This window comes from Cyclopterus lumpus, chromosome 11, assembly GCF_009769545.1.
Source record: "Cyclopterus lumpus isolate fCycLum1 chromosome 11, fCycLum1.pri, whole genome shotgun sequence".
In the NCBI taxonomy this organism is placed as follows: domain Eukaryota; kingdom Metazoa; phylum Chordata; class Actinopteri; order Perciformes; family Cyclopteridae; genus Cyclopterus; species Cyclopterus lumpus.
This window is the reverse complement of record NC_046976.1, coordinates 15,988,516-16,005,611: the sequence shown is the minus strand read 5'-3', so window position 1 is coordinate 16,005,611 and position 17,096 is coordinate 15,988,516. Positions and strand designations below refer to the sequence as shown.

Sequence of the window (17,096 nt, the reverse complement as noted above, 5' to 3'; positions counted from 1 at the left end):
TTTGGTTTGGAATTTCCATCGATTACGACAACGCATGCCGACCAAAGTAATTTGCTGAGATTTGGGAGCTGAAAAGTCCGATGGGTTAAGAAACAGACGACACGATTGGGGACCAAAACTACAGAAGTAAGAACCAAGTTTTTTTACAATCCAAATTTTCTCTGAAAGCTCGATCTGGTTCCAGCACCTTGAGGGAGCTGCGAGCTCTCGACAGATTTATTTCCTTTGTGTTGGATTGGCATGAAGACATCCATGGGGCCAATGGTGGAAATTCAGCTTTATGATTTAAATGAAGTGAAACAGTTGAGTCAAAAACTCCGGGTGCCACCATCTCTCCCCTTCTGTTTTGCCTCATTATGAGCAGAGAAGAGCACATCCCAACTTTCCTGATTGGAGGCGGTGGCGGCAGTCGGTGTTACTCAACAGTTGAAAGCCTCAGGGTTTCCCAAGGCAGGGAGTGGCATCCCTCTCCAACAGTAAACACATCAATAATCCTGCAGGTTGACTGACTCACTGGATAAGGCATGAAAATGAAGGAGGAAGACCCGTGGAGAAGAGGCAATTAGTGCTCACTCCGAGGTGTACGGGGGCCGTGGAAGAGTTGAGGATCAGCCGAATGCAAACAAATGTCAAGACAAAAGGGAAAATCAATTAGGTTCTCTTAAAAGAGTGAACTTTTCCCCATTATGAACCCCTTTTTTTAATATTCAGCAACTTGCACAAATTGGACACTTCACCATGCTGCTTCGGTGAATTTCCCCAAAACCAGTTGATAACATGCACTTCTTTGGTGTCTTAAAGATCAATGTCATCCATATGTGTGTCTGGTACCAGCGCGGTCTGGGGTTTGTTTAGCCAAACATCAGCACAACCGTAAGCACAGGGGGGACACACACACACACAGCTAAATCTGTCAAAAAGTATTAAACAAATATGCCTTCCAAAGCTTCCCTTCTCATGCAATGTAGAAACCAGACGCTGTGGTGGATGCGTTTCACAACAAGTCTCCGTCTCTAAATGACAAAGTAGGTCACGCCAGTGCAAAACAACCACATAAAGATTTACTGATCCACCACCTCTGAGGTTAAAGCTGCATTACAGTAATTGATTGTTTTGGCCACTTGGGGACAGTGGAGCAGGGTTGGAATTTTGCGTTGGCTATAAATACAACTCGGACATAGTATCGCCTTTATCATTATTATTTAACAATCTCACGGACATGAAACGGCATCTATTTGGAGACATGTTTCATGGCCACCTGACGATAACTCTGTCCGCTTCCCGTTTCGTGATGGTCAGGCAGGGGGGTGGGGACAGTTTTTCAGAGGTTTTTGTTGTTGTTTGCTTTTACATAAAACAGCTGCCTGCAGCTGGAAACAAGGTTACAAGAGAGGTGAGCCAAAACAGTGAGCTAAAATATGAGGAAACTTTAGAGTCGGGTGATGAATCTCTGTGGGTTCGTCCCTACGAGTGACCCCTCTGACCCTACACAAGGAAAGAAGGCAGCTCCAACGGCATTTTATTTGACTTTTACCCGCGATATATGTACTGAGCTAGGGTGACACGCCCTGGAGCTACAGCATGCCTGCACACTTATTTGGCTTTAGGTTTAATGCAAGGCATATTTCCCAAAAAATATTGGCCTGCTCAGACAGATTCATGCGATCCGAAACAGATTTTTGATGCTGTTATTTTGCCTTTCGATGCATCCCGTCAGTCGGGCACCAGTGGACTTCGAGATCAATGGGTAGAGGCAGCTTGAGGGAAGTGGCAGTGACAGTCAATATGCATATCATCAATATTTGATGCAGAAAAAAAAACAGAGGGACAACGGATAAACATGAATCTCACGGAAAATCCAGTCGGCGGAATCAGTTAATCTGACGAATAATAGCTGCGGATGAAACACGGATGTAGAAATGTGTTTCTGAATGTTCAGGCTCACTTCATATACATGTTGCACAAATGGCCACAGTGACTTTTGACACTCCCCCCTCCCTTGTGTGAAAACATGTAATTCTCTGTCTGCCTCGTGTCGTTTCCGACCGCGTGACTCATGTTTCTCATGTTTACGCTGCGGCGGTACATCACCTAGCCGTGATGACGAGGACTTTGCTTTAAGCCACAGCTGAACACGCTATATCCACCCTGCTGGCACGGCCTCGGTGTTTTCATTCCATATGATGGGAGTCACACCGCATTCCTGTTACAACTTCTCTGCGGCACATACAAAATAAATAAAAAATCTCCTCTCGAAACCGCAGAGACATGTGTTTTTAATTTTTTGGCTGTTTGTTCCCATTTACAGCATCTCTCTCCGCTTTTTTTCTCTCTCTCTCTCACACACACACACACACACACACACACACACAGATCGCCAGCTCTCTTCATGTTGATAGGCCCATTTAGTCCTCATGAAAGAATTCCATTTAGGTGCATTTGAGGTTATATGGTTGTCACTGACAACCGGCTGTCAAAGAGTGGCAGCCTCTATCAGCGTAGGGGGTTTCCAGAGGAGCTTACAACACACAGAGCAGCTATTGATGGAGCCCACTTTATAGACTCAGACCCACCAAAGGCAAAGGGTGTGTGACAAAGACAGCGAGGGGGGGGGGGGGGGGGGGGGGTGGTAGTTTGATTCTCTGACCCCACAAACGTCTGATAATTAATCCCATTTGATTTTATTATAATGCACAGTGTGGATGAGCCCGTTGAGAAGAGGTTGGTGTGGTTTCATCGGCAAAAAAGTAATATGAATCAGAGGGAAAAACCAAGAAATAATATGGAAATAGAAGTAGAATGTTAATGATGTTAAAGATGTTGATGGTGGAAAATGTGAAGACAGTGCGTTGGCTGTCGCTACCGTTTCCATTGCAGGAACTTTCTCAGGCCCCCAGGAACTCAAGAACCTTTTTGTTTTGACTAGAGGAACAACGGTCTGAATGAAGCTCCTCTATCGTAGCTCCTGGTACCAAACAAGTCTGTTCATCCCGTGCTGGATGTAGTGTGTTCATGTCCTGTCACTAGCAATTAACATTTTTTTGAAACATCCCATTGGGCTTTAAAACCCCTTTTAAACAAAGCAAAAAACAGTTACTCACTAAGTTTTTCTGCCAAATTGTCCAATATGGATTGTCTTGTTTTTGAAACAGAATGTACTGCTGGCTAAATCAACTATTTATGACTCAATGTGTTACATTTTTTATCATTTTTAGGACATCAGATCCGTAAACAAATAAAGACTTCAGCTTTTGTACCCCAGAATGGTATCCCTTTGAGTGTGGAGAAGCATTTGAAATGAGATTTACCCTTTTAAAGACATTATAAATAAATTAAACTGAATAAATCAATTACAAAAAAAGAAAAATCCAATAAATGAAAACAATTCTGGTGATGGGGGTGCACTGGGACCCATGACCTCCAGTATCTCTACAATCCAGTCTGCAACCTCGACAGCTCTGGGAGAAAGTATTAATTACTGAGTTATTTGGAACTGTACACAGGGTCTTACTTATGGATTACATTAGAAAATACATAAATATTGATCAAAGGTCATTATGAATTATAAATACAAATCAAGGTTTTATCCCATGGAGCTGTCGGCTGCCTCAGTAATCTAAACTAAATTAAAAAAACACCATGTGTAACCTTCATAAGGAGTTACAAATGAAAAGGGTATAGGAGCTACACGTTTTTGTATTACTATTATTATTAATAATAATAATAAAACTAAACTCATGGTCAATGAAGCAAAAAAATAGGATAAAAACATGACGGATGTGATTGAATTTGTCTGTATATAAATGACTGCTTTTGGAAATGTAGTGAATATCACCCGTATGTCGCACGCACGCACGCACGCACACGCACGCGCACACGCACACGCACACACATCCCCCTCCTCCTCTGGAAAACCTGTTCTGGAGGGAGTGACTTGATCGAGGCGACGTCCAATTATATGGAAGCAGCACTTATTCCACTTTTATTCCGGGCTACAGTTAAGTGGCTCGAAGCCTTCAGAGACATACGGGCTCGTGGTATAAAGGCAGCGCGAGAGGCAGAGGAGACGGGTACCCATGTGACATGTGAACGGAGAGCCCAAAGACAAAAGGTAGAGATGTCTACCGCACCAAGCGAGGCGTCTGGCGGCGTGCAGAGGAGACACAGAGGATGCTCCTAATCAAATCCATGAGGGCTTCTTTTTGTTTTTTTCTCGTCTGAAAAAAAATTCACGGCTTCATGTGATAAATGATTCACGAGAGACTGTTTCTATTTCTTAAAAAAAGGGAGTAATTGCGCTTTCAGCTGAAGCCGGCCAGCAAAAACAATCTGCAGAAAGACTGGAGATCAATTATAAAGTCAGTTAATTTTGGGGGAGTTTGATACGCGTTCCTTTTTTTTTTTTTTTTTTTTTTTTTTTTAAAACCTCGACCGGACCTCATCTGTCAAAAAAAAAAGAAAAAAAGGATCAACTGTTGCTGCAGCCGGAGCACCGACACACGTTCTCCAAGTGTCTTTCATAATGGATGTGTGACCGTCACTTGGTCCTGCGTGCAGCCACACAGCCGTGCGTTGTGTCATTAACATGGAAGAGAGACTGATTCTGTTGTTGATGCCTCGGATACACCTTCATCTGTCCTGATGTGATGCCACATTGTTGCACTGAGGAGAATGATAATACCCCACACCGCTGCCGGCTTTTTCATACTGGTTGATCATCAGTGTGTGTGAAACAATACACGTTTATTCTTCTTTCTTTGCATTAGGGACCAGTTTGGCCATTTTATACTCACTGGCGGACGCTAATGTGTTGTTATTGACAGGCTTTTTTTGTTGTTTTGTTATAGTGACCTTGCCCGATTTTTTTTTTTGTGTTTTTTTTGTGTGACATCTATTCAACGGGAGATCATCATGCTGATGATGATGAAGAACGGCGGCATGGATGCGCATCAGGTTGATATCGATTCGGAATTCGAGCCTCACAGTCGGTCGCGGTCGTGCACCTGGCCGCTGCCGTGTCCGGAGGATTTCCCCGGGGGAGAAGAGGCGAGCCGAGGTCTGGCCCTGGCGTCGGTCAAAGTGGAGCAGTACAACGTGCCCGCGTGCCTGGCTGAGAGAAAAGGCGGCGCGCCGGCGGAGATCAAGCACCCAGCCGGCGCCCCGGCCCCGGTGGTGGCCGCTCCTGCCTGCATGTCCGGGGCTGCGCTCGACGTGGCCGGCCAGCTGCGCAAAGCCAAGTCCTCCCGGCGAAACGCGTGGGGGAACCTGTCTTATGCAGACCTCATTACCCGTGCCATCGAGAGCACCCCGGAGAAGAGACTCACCCTGTCCCAAATTTACGACTGGATGGTTCGCTTTGTTCCTTATTTCAAGGATAAAGGCGACAGCAACAGTTCAGCCGGATGGAAGGTAAGGCCACATGAAAATCATTTTCTTGACACATGGTGAAGGTTTTAGTGGTGAAGCCGCACCGTATTTAGCCTTAGTCTGTGTCTGCAGCACAACTCATTTCCTGCATATTTGAAAGCCACATAATTGACCCATGGTTCCCGCAATTTATGTCAGTGGCGTGTCCCCGTGTCACTCCACACTACAGTGTGTGTGTGTGTGTGTGTGTGTGTGTGTGTGTGTGTGTGTGTGTGTGTGGAAAGGGGCGGTGAGCATGCGTACGGGTTCACTGGGTTCATCGTATTTAGGGATCGCAGCCGTTTGCATATATAGAGAAGCCACACGGAGCCAAACTCCCCGTATCCACGGTTCCCTTTGGATGGGCAGCTATTACGCGCTGTGACGCATGGGCACAGTGTCTGCTTTCGAGCCGACATATTCCCTCCGCGTTACCGGGTCACACCGGGGACAGAGTGTGCCCTCCGGTCCGATCTGCCGCTCCTCAGTCACCCATGCCACCAGTTGGGTGCCCGGGTTAAACCGTTTTGGAGCCCGCCCCGCCCCCCTGCACGCACGTTGAATTACGCACAGACGAGAGGGGGTTTAAAAGGACAATAACAAGAGATGATGACATGGGGTGTCACAGCAAACAGATGTAACTACAGATCATCCCTTAAATTCAAATTAATATGAGGTTAATCTAATAGATTGGATGCTGTAATCTACTTAAGTTTACCACCCATCATGTTTGGGGATTACTGGTCTTTTGTTTCCAGGCCTTGTGGGTTCCCCTCTTACTCTCCTTTATGTTTGACCAAGTGTCGGTTCTCCTCTTCTCTTCACTTTCAGCCATTTCAACGCATACTAAATGACGTCTAAATCAGATTACAATTGCAGTTCAGTAAATTCTAAGTAAACATGCACTTAGATCTGTTAACTGACATCAATCAAGACTGCAACTGGGAGTTAATATGCTGTATGTAAACAGGTAAATAACATTTTACAATCAGATTCTTCTCGGAAAGGAGACAAAACACATACAAAAGAAACTAAATGCATTTGAAAATCTGATCACACCTCCAGTTTGTAACGCAGGCTTTGAGTTTAAACTTTTCAGTCTGGAGTCCAAGCTGAGTTAAAGCGTGATGACATCCCCGTGACATGATCAGGGTTATTTTTTCTTCAAACTTTAAAGTTCCCTCCAGAGCCACAGAAGACATCATTTCATTGTTTTACCAGGTCGAGGAGCTCGTGATGAGTAAACTGAGCGTTGCGTGTAAAATCCGTGGGGTGCCCCTTTAAGATTCTCTTAATGCTTTTGAAGTTGCGGTTTACTGTGTGTCGCTTTTCTGACACAAGCTGGCGATAGAAGGAATACAGGAGGAGGGGAATCGCAAGTTGCAGTGGGATTAACAGGCATTTCACACCATCTGTGTGTGTGTGTGACATCGAGTTGATCCAAAATCCTCCATCGACTTCTCCCGTCATGTTATCGTATCCGAACAGGGCTTTTATGATAAGTGACATTGTCTCCCTACTACGTGTCCCTCCTTCAATGCTTTCCCCCGGCCCTGTCATCCCATTTGGCTATGTACCCGCCTCCAAATTGAGCAGTATTAAGACGCAGATTAATCTCAATAAAATAACCATTTGATTTAAGTCGGAGCGGAGCGGCAACAACCCCTGTCCAATCTTTATGGTATGATGGGGGGGTTAAAATTGGATTTAAAGCTGAGCTTAATTCTGCGGGCCTTGTTCGTGCTGCCCAGGGATTCCCAGCTTGGTACCTGCTCCCGTTCCAGCTTTGCGTGGACATTTTGATTGGCTGTTCTGGTCAAGGAATCTGATTGGTGGAGAGAGGCTCCAAGTGAAAAACAACTTGATTGAATCACAATAACGCTGCTCAACAAAAACAACACAAAAGAGAGAGAGAGAGAGAGAGAGAGAGAGAGAGAGAGAGAGAGAGAGAGAGATACATACAATGCACTCACATGTTGGACTGTAACAGTTGGCAGATATTTTAATGAGATTCGAAGCACGGGCGTTCAGAATCCCTCGCCAACACACACACACACCACACACACACACACACACACACACACACACACACACTGTTGTGCAATTCTACTTAGAACATTATTGATGAGAAGGAGGGGGGTATATTTATATATATATATATATATATATATATATATATATATATATATATATATATATATATATATATATATATGGATGGATGGTTGCATGGTTAGATGGGATGAGTGGGAGGGAAATAAGATCCAGTCAGAGTCTTGCTATTAAAAGCAGTCTTTAAGAGCGGTTGCGTAATCCTGTCTGAGAGCTGCTGCTCAATTCAGCCGCCGGGCTCTTTGTCTTCATCTGAGCTGGCAGCTTCTCCTGACTCTTAATACAACACACACACACACACACACACACACACACACACACACACACACACTGTACATACACTATTGAGGTGTCACTCACTTGTTTGACAGTCCAGAGGCAGATTGGATTCCTGGCACGCGCTTACTCACTTCTCGTGTCCGGTGAGAGTGAATGGATTTTCTTTAAATTGTGTGTGTGCGTCCGCGTCAGAGGAATCCATACGCAGTCACAGTACAGTCATTGTGGTCAAGTGTTTGGGCCGTGTTTGTTATTGTATCTGAGGTGGGAGGCTGTGTTTGGTCATATGAAGTGAGTTCAGTTCTGTAGGTGGTCGTGGTGGTGATGCGTGGGGTACGCGCTCTCTCACACACGCACACGCACACGCACACACACACACACACACACACACACACACACACACACACACACACTGTTATGTTCATTTCACAAGTGGCTCTGCGTGGGAATGGATGTGCTGAGCTGTGGCCTGTCTGCAGGCTGTACTGTACTCAGAGCCAGCACCAGACAGGCAGGTAGGAGCTCACTGGTTCTACCTGAAGGCTTCACGAAGGAACATCGTGGGTTTATAATTAGAATAATTTGGTCCATTTTACAGTATTTTTCAATCCGTGAGAGGTTTTTGGTCCGGCATCCATCGCAGCCCCGAACATTTATGAGCATTAGTATCTCAAATTGTCTCAGGGAAAAAAAAAATTAATTGCTTATGAATGCACCGTTCGGGGAAGTGTTTGGATCAATTTGAAGCTGCGCATCCACAAAGACTTCTGTCCAAAATAACACATTTCCCCTGCACACCTGTAGCTCCGTCACCTGACCTGAACCCCATGGGCTCTCGCTCTCTCTGCCAATCTTCTGCGTCGGTGCGTGTCATGTCTTGCAAGTACAGTAGATTCAAAATGACCATCTGGAACGACAAAAAGAGACGGATCAAGTGTCCTAAATCCCTCCTTCACCTCTCCCTATATAACAAACACTTGCTAGATATACTAAATACTCCAGAGTGAGAATTAAAATGTGTTTATTCACCTTTTGGTATCGTCCCCACTGACAGCTGAAGAGTGACATGACTGAATGCGACTCTTTGTGAGATTGTAAGCAGAAAGGAGCATACATGCCCATCTTTTCAGGGTTTCTTTTAAAGACACAATATTAGCAATACGTTCCACATGTGGACGGTTGAGCTGGGTTGTGAATATTTAATGCTATCGAGAAAAACGTAAGATTTGAAACTAAGCTTTAAAAGGACCTTTTTGTCTATAGACGATGTCCTGTAACTTAACTCATGTGAAGTTGGACAATTTGACTCAATCATTTCTAAAAATGGAAACTTAAAGGCTTTATTTATTTGGTGCGAAATGAATCTATTTCATAAAAAGGTAAATAGGATATAAATTGAGGGTATTTCTAAAATATTAATTTCTTTAAATGGGCAGATTGACTTTTGGTTGGTTTACCTTCTTTCTATATCCCTGATTACTGAGACCAACAATGGATCTTTACCTCTAATCTGCTTGTAATGCATCACAATGCACTCCACGTAAAGAATTACCGCCCACGCTGATGGCCATCCCCTTGTTCTGCCGAGATTCCACTCCCGAGAGAGGAGCGAGGAGAGAAGAGAGAGAAAAGAGGCAAGGAGATATTCTGAAGAACAAGGTATTATTTGTCCTGCCAATAAAACCTTTCTTTTGAATTGGACTCGGAAGATGAGTGGGAGATGGAAAGAGGCGGAAAGAGATAAAGATAGAGCGAGAGTGGTGGCGGTGGCCCCCGCTGCTGAGCACATTGATAGCAGCCGTAATGCCTGTGATGCTCCAGCGCCAGCCGAGACAGAGGGGAATTGGTTGGAGATGGTGGAACAGGCTTAGAGGGTTCCCTGTGCCAGCCGGCCCTGGCGCTGGCTCAACGGAGAGCCCTCTGCACTGCTACACAGTTATTGTTATTATCACAAAGGCGCAGCAGAAGGAGAGGCAGCTCTCGAGTTGGCGGGCTTTGGCGCTGGGTTAACCGGGGGCGGGGAAACGGGAAGAGGAATTTGGAACGGCGAAGGGGGTTGGTTGTCGAATCTGAGACTATGGTAAAAAAAAAAACCCTCATCTGATCAGTCGTGTGAATGGAGAGAGGAAACAGTTGGGAAGAGTCGTTGAGGGCTTGAATGAAAAGGAGGCCACGCCGAGACGGGCAGATTTTGATCCGAGAGGATCGGTTTGCCTTGTCAGTTGGTGCGGAGCAACAAAAGGCGCTTTTGAATAGATCGCGGGCGGATATCACTTCAATCTGGAGAGAGAGAGAGAGAGAAGGGCCGGGATGTAAACAAGGGATGCACCAGCAGTGGAGGCGGGGGTGTGTTCATTGCAAAAAAAAAAAAAAATGAGTCACGGTGGTTGGAATAGAACATGATATTCTCAGCCCCTCAGTCCTCGCACTTCAATCAGTTGGAATAAAAATGTCGAGAAAACACTCTGCAGACGGAAAAAAAAAAAAAATTCCAGAGAGGAAAACCGAGTCCAGACACCCAACAGGCGGATCTCGGGAATCGTGCCCGGTGGTCGTAAAAAAAAATGTCGGCCCAGCACGCATTCTCTCCGTGTCGGGGGGGCTTCAACATGTTCTGGTGTCTGGCTCTGACGATGAGCAGAGAGCGGTAGGTAGTCCCAAAAAAACCCCCAAAAAAACAAAAACTGTCAAACTTTGACTCGGGATCAGGTGGACGCAACCAGGCCCTTAAAGGGCCACGCCACAAGTCACACGCTTCTTTACGTCACGACTAACCAAATGGTGGCTGCTGCTCAAGCCAATGGTTTCCATTCATTTCTATATGATAGTAAAAACACGTTAGTTGTACAAGGCTTTGAGTTATGCAACTCGGTAACCGAGCGACTGTGATTGAAAGTCACGTGGTGGGATAGCTCGTGTGAAAAGTCAGAAAGTAACATCGTTACGCTCGCGACGTAACGTCATGTGAGAAAGTCGGCTACGGGCAATTGTTGTTTTAGGGTTGTTACGCGACATCGGTTCGTAAACTACACAGATTATGATGCTTATAGAAGTGACATTTCGGTGCCTAAACCTAAACAAGGCTAATATGAAACCGATTTATTAAATTAACATTTCTGTTTTGTTTTTTTTGGAAAAGAAACACATTTTGAGATAAATCAAAACAGAGTTGCTTTTCAAATACAGTCCTCCCAACAATCCCAAATCCATCAATTCAAAGCACCGAACTGATCACGATCCCACTGGAATCACAAAAATAATGTAATCAGGCATCTGAAATTGCATCTCAATTTTAATGTGATTAATGACACAGTTGCTTCATAAAGTATTCAACCCCCTAACTTTCTGCATATTGTACTCGTTAAAATATGCACCAATTTTAATAAATCATTGTGCACTCACATTGTGTTCATAATGGGCTTTTGATGCCTTATAACGCCTTATGAGCACCACTTTAAGGGAAAGTGTTGCCCTTATTTTTTTTACTGCAAATGGGATGAGATTTTGAGTTCCTGCACATGCTGAAATGGGTTTGATAGAGGTCTGTATGGATCTGAAGATTCTGATTGTGTGTGTGTGTGTGTGTGTGTGTGTGTGTGTGTGTGTGTGTGCGTGCATCTGGTCTTGTTGTTGTATAGTAGGCCTGATGGGAGTCCAGGTCCGGGGGGTACAGCTCTAGTTAATAATTCAGATGAGGCTCATTATCAAGGCAGCGCAGATCTCTCTCTGATTCCACCTTAATTGCAGGCAGGATGTGCCTCTCAGACACTCTCAAAGTCACTCCCCCTCCTGTCTGCAGCTGCAAATGACTACCACACACACACACACACACACACACACACACACACTCACACACACACAGATCTCCACTAGTTCTCTTCCAGACCTCACCTCTTCTCTGCGTGAGCAGGTGAATGGACGTTTGGAGATGAGCGGATAAACCCCACTCGGAGCTCATGACTAGAGTATCTACTCCGAGGCCAGGCATGTGCTCCAATTATGAGTCACTTACATTTCTAATCAGATCTTCACGAGGGGTTTTCTCCTTTTTGGAGGGCTCGCCAAACGAAGATTGATGGGAGGTAATCAGTCGGCGGACGGCAGCTCTGTGATTAATGCTGCCGGGGAGCGCCGCTCTCAGCGCCGTCGCGCTGGACGACCTGGATCGCGGGCTTCTCGGCCCCCGAAACTTTCCGTGGAGTCGAAGTGAGCAGGGTGCGTAATCACAAGAGGGCCGCCGCTGCTTGACAAGCGGCGTCGGCATCGTGTGTAATTTTTGAATGACAGGGGCCCTGGTGTTTTTTATTGTGAAGTTAATATTCAGAGATCTCTTCCCACCCGTGTTTATTACAAAAGTCAAAAAAGGGGAACAAATATTTTCCTTCCTGGATTACGGCCACAGTTGTAAACACGTGGTTGAAGTGGTGCATTTAAAACGAAACAAAGCAAAAAAGAAACAACTAAATGAGCCGAGTTTGGTTCTTGTTCCAACTCGTCACACACACACACACACACACACACACACACACACACACACTGCTTTGTCAGACCCCTCGGCGTCACTACTGGGTAGCCCAGCGCCGTAAACACGGGGGCAACGTGGTGAATTCAGACAAAAACAGAGTCAGGTTTTTCGGGAAAGAAATTAAATAAACTAAAGTTTAACAAAAACAACTTCAAATTAGTACAGAAACGCAACAAAAACACAATTTTTCCTTGCTCCAAAGTCCTGTGTTTGTTTGTTTTTGTCTGAGCTTAAAGAAACCGATGGGTTTACGTTGTCGTTACTTGAAAGACTTTGGCGCGTCTAAAGCGTCAATATTTGAGGCTCTGGAAATTAAAAAATGGTTGGCCTTAAAATATGTTGCGTTATTTAAGTCGTGGGTGTAAATTAATTGACATTCGGTGTCACATGGGATGCGAACAGGGTAAAAGACCTCCCCGCCTACGCCGACTTCGGGGGATTTTGATTAGAAACACCTTTGTGACAAAGACAAAGACAAAAGGGGTTTTCCCTAAAAAATGCAGTTTCGTTGTGTGGGAACGCACTTTTTTTTTTTTTACGAGGGAGGAGCAGGCTGGATTATCAAGATTACTATCCAGTCAATTCCATTCTATCGAGATTAAATGTACAATGCCTCACCGACGGCTCAGGATTTGTTGGTCAAGCTGAGATTTGATTTGTGTGAGTAACGCATGTTTCATGTTTACACCCTGCTGCTGAACACGAAGCGTTAGCAACAGTTTCTGCCTGGAAATAGTGTTTTCCCTCCCCAAAATCGATCCAGCCATGATAGGTGGACGTCTCTCTTCCTTCAAAGTATAGGATTCTTTTGGAGAAATATCCTGGACTAAAGAAAACCTGGGAATCCAGCTCACTGGATCTCACAATGTATGTACACTATGCAGTCATTGAGCCTTGATGATGAGCTTGGTGGTGGGACACGTCTTCGTTTTTTTATTCTTCTCTTAATTCATTACATTTGCCCACAAATGGAGCATGTACAAAGCTTGCCTTTCTCCCTTTTCACTAAACCATGGATCCCAAAAATTAAATGCTTTTTTTTTGCGTCTGCTTTATTATCAATTTCAGTTAAATTGCTGAGTTTATTTGATACATTATCAGTTAAGGCGTATAACCGACACAGGCTTGTTTAGTTGGTCTGTTTCACAGGGTTCAAATTAATTTCTGTTGTTCTGGATGTTGTGGTAGATCAGCAATCAAGGAGACGGTTTGCAGGCTTGTCTAATTATGTCCTTGCAGCAGGGATGTGCTGGGCACTGTTCACTTTTAGAAGATAGGTGAGTTCTTTGTGCCGTAAAATACATTCTGTCATATAAGGTGTGCTAATTGGTCCGTACTGAGTGCCCATAGATTGACGGTCATGGCAGCAGTAACTTTTAAACCTTGTATTGATGGTAATTTAATTATGTTTGTGAGATTTAGACGCCCGCTCTGTTTCACTCACCCCGTGTTTACCTGGGCAGGTGGTACGTTCCGGTGAGTTGAGGCTGAAATGGTGAAATGCCATTAATTTTAGAAGGGAAATACGAATTGGTAGCTCGCTGTGAAGCTGCAGCTTTCTTTTGTTTTTTTTTCTCTTTAGCTTAATTTAGACTTATTGAAATTCCCAGCTTTCATTTTTGTCCTTCGTTTCAGTAAAGCTGTTGTTAATAAATGCCATTTTTCTTGCACTATTGCTGTTTATCAACCTGGTTCCTCAATGCCAGTGTTCTGTTGCCCGTTTGTGTGGATAAGAATACAGAGACTTTCTTGCATGGGGCCTAATAAATGAGTCACTTTATAAAAGCTACAAAAAACGCCTCTACAAAGTATTGTGAGGTTTTAAATAATAATAATAATACATCGAATTTACATAGCGCTTTTCAAAACGCACAAAGACACTTTACATAAGGCATAGACTTACAGAACAAAACTAAATAGAAAGACAAAGAGCAAACAAACAAACAAATTGAGGGAAATGTATTATTAAAAATGATTTGTACAGGGAAAGATGCTGAAAAAGGTTAACTGTTGCAGTTGGTAAAGAACCGGGTAAAAAAAAAAGACACTTCATCATTTTACAGTACTATCAATCACCCTTAATGCGTATTGTTCCCAGTGCAGTTCAGCCGTGTTCGGGCGATGTTCAGCATCAATCAAGTCACATTCATTTGCTGGCAATTTTAATTCATTTTCATTAAAGATGACTGTAATTGCACTTTGATCAAAGTTGATAAAAGCCCGTTGAAAATTAAAGCCATCTGTGCTTTTTTTTATTTTTTTTTAGGAGGCGGATAATCGCCTGTGTTTTTTTTTGAGTTATTTGCTCATTGTCTTTTTGTTTAAAAGAAAAAGAAAAAAGAAAAGTCTGTTAGAGCAGTTGCTCCACTCGGGAAGGTGTCTGCTAACGATGTCAAGTCGGGCCCAGACACAGAAAAGAGAACATGTCTATTGTCAGCACAAAGAAGGGTCAGGGAAGAGTATCGCACCTCATGAATATTCATCAGTCCAACGGCATATTTGGACAAATTACAATAAAAGCCTTTCAAGCTGGAACCGAGTGGAAATAATTTACAAATCTACTTATTTTTGAAGATTGTTAATTGAACACCACTAAACTGCTTTAACTCACGGCTAAGCAAATGTACATTATGGTGCAGATCACACAGTGAGTGTGTGTGTGAGAGTGTATGTGTGTCATGGCTTGCTGAGGGCGGTCCAGGAGGCAGACAGAGGTTAGAAGCGCCTCTCAGTGAATTTCTGTGTCAGTTTGATGAAAATAGGTCAGGATTCAGAGCTTTGTGTTTAGCATTCTGCCCATGTGATGGCTGACGCTGAGCCCGACGACGGCTAGCCTCGAATAAACTCCAGACTCTCTCTGTCCCCCCCAACTCCCCTCCCCCTGTCTTCCTCCCCCCTGTATCCCCCCCTCCCTTGTATCCCCCCTCCCCTGTATCCCCCCCTCCCCATTCCTCTGTAATCTAAACTTTGTCCCGTCATCCTCTGTCTCTCTGCTGTGGCTTCCATCGCTCGGAGCTCACGTAAAAATAAATAAAAAAATTCAAATCTGTGGCCGTAGATTAAGCCCGCTCCACCACATAAATTGCACTTTAAATCCACAATAGTCTGCGTCTGGTAGAATGTATTTGATTTAGATGTCCCTTTTGAGTATATTGTAGTGCCGCTTCTAGATGCGGCGCAAAGTTTTACGAGGATAATATTTCAACCGCGGCCAGCAGTGACCTAGCTGAGCATAAGGTCTACAGTATGTTTGGTCACCACGAGAAGGGCTTGATTTATTATTCTCCCGCTGTGCAGACCATCGTCTCTCATGACTGCCAAGCTTTTTAAAAATAAAAAAGTGAAAAAGGTGAATTCACTCACGGATGAGCCAGCTCACTCTTGAGCTACATCAGAGGCTGTGCAATTGAGTCATAGCAACCAGCTCTGGCATGTGGAGAATTGGCTGCACACAAACAATGGCTAAATGTGAAGTTAACAGCGAGAGGAGATGCGTTAAAAGACTGCTGCGAGGTCAATTCTGGTGAACTTTCTGACGAGGTTGATCTGTGTCCAATTCGATGCCAGAAAGAAATAAAATTAAAAAAATAACAGTTGTTTCATAGCTTTCAACACCCTGTGTTGTTGTTGGGGAAAGGTTTACTGTCTCACCTGGCTATCAGCCAGCAGATAATTTAGAAAAAAACAACCGTGTGAACTTGTAGCTGTTTTTCTTTTCTCTGCCGGCACAGATGGAGAAGTTTGAGAGTTCAATCAGACTGTTCACCCAACAATACAGCGAGAAATGCACAAGTGCTAATTGCTTTAAGATGATATGGCTTCCAGTATAGTCTCGCTTAAGCCCCGCTACAATGCGCGGGTGTGTGCAGTGTGTTGTGTCTACCCTGTGGAAGCCGGTGCAGGCTGCAGTTCAAGCATCATCAACAGCCTTACAATGGAGCATTACATCAACATTGCAGACATCTGGGATGTATTTTATTTATGGACAATCTGCCAGTATTTGTGTGCCTCAACTCTTACAGTAAGAACTATGGCCAATGAGCCACTGTTGAATGTTTATATATTTTTATTTATGTATGTGTATTCATACACGGCGAACTGGGAATGTTGTACATGATGCACAAAAAGAGGAATAGGGGTTCAAAAACAAAGTTCTGGCCCCAGGGCCCACGGACAGGTTAATCCAGCCATGCTCATAACAACCAGTCATGAAAACAATCGTGTCAACTAGCCAATCAAAGCCGCCGTTACTGTTTTACAAAGTGAAATTCCTGCACAGGTCCGCTGTGTTAATTTTCCGGAAAGCCCAATGCGTCCAGTATCCTCTCGTCAGCCTCCACCTCGTGAAGAGTTAGATTGCGCCTCCATAACTGATTTATGGGCCCTTTGGAAAGTCTGACTTCATCAAATCCTTGATACCGCTAGTCATATATACTGTCTTTGATGAGTGCCACAGAAGAAGTGGACGTGTGGATTTAATGGTGGCATTAATCTGCCGGTGTAATGGTGTTGTTGAGTGGAAGGTGGTCGCCACAAGATGCGGCACTAAAAGATGAGTTATGGGCCCAGCCGGCGAACGATGAAAGGGCAAAATGCAAAACAGCTGAGAGTTGAAGGAGAGTGGCGGAATTCAACAAGGTCTCGCCACACACTGAGGACGTGTAGGGACGAGAGCCGGTTGCTGAGCATGCTGGGAAATGGAAACATTTCAGATGGCGGTGTCAAAAGTTTTGCAGCGGTTTGTCTCCGTCGCTGAAGGTGTTGCTAGGTGTTG

The 17,096-nt window shown here is 44.4% G+C and overlaps 1 protein-coding gene across 1 annotated transcript in view; it reads left to right on the top strand.

Annotated features, from left to right (window-relative positions):
* The first annotated feature begins 4,911 nt into the window (after positions 1-4,911).
* Positions 4,912-17,096, top strand: part of foxo6b (forkhead box O6 b) — a 33,510-nt gene continuing 21,325 nt past the window's right edge. Inside the window, exon 1 of the mRNA XM_034545784.1 lies at positions 4,912-5,409. Within this exon, the coding sequence (XP_034401675.1) occupies positions 4,912-5,409 (498 nt within the window). The remainder of the gene's footprint in view (positions 5,410-17,096) is intronic.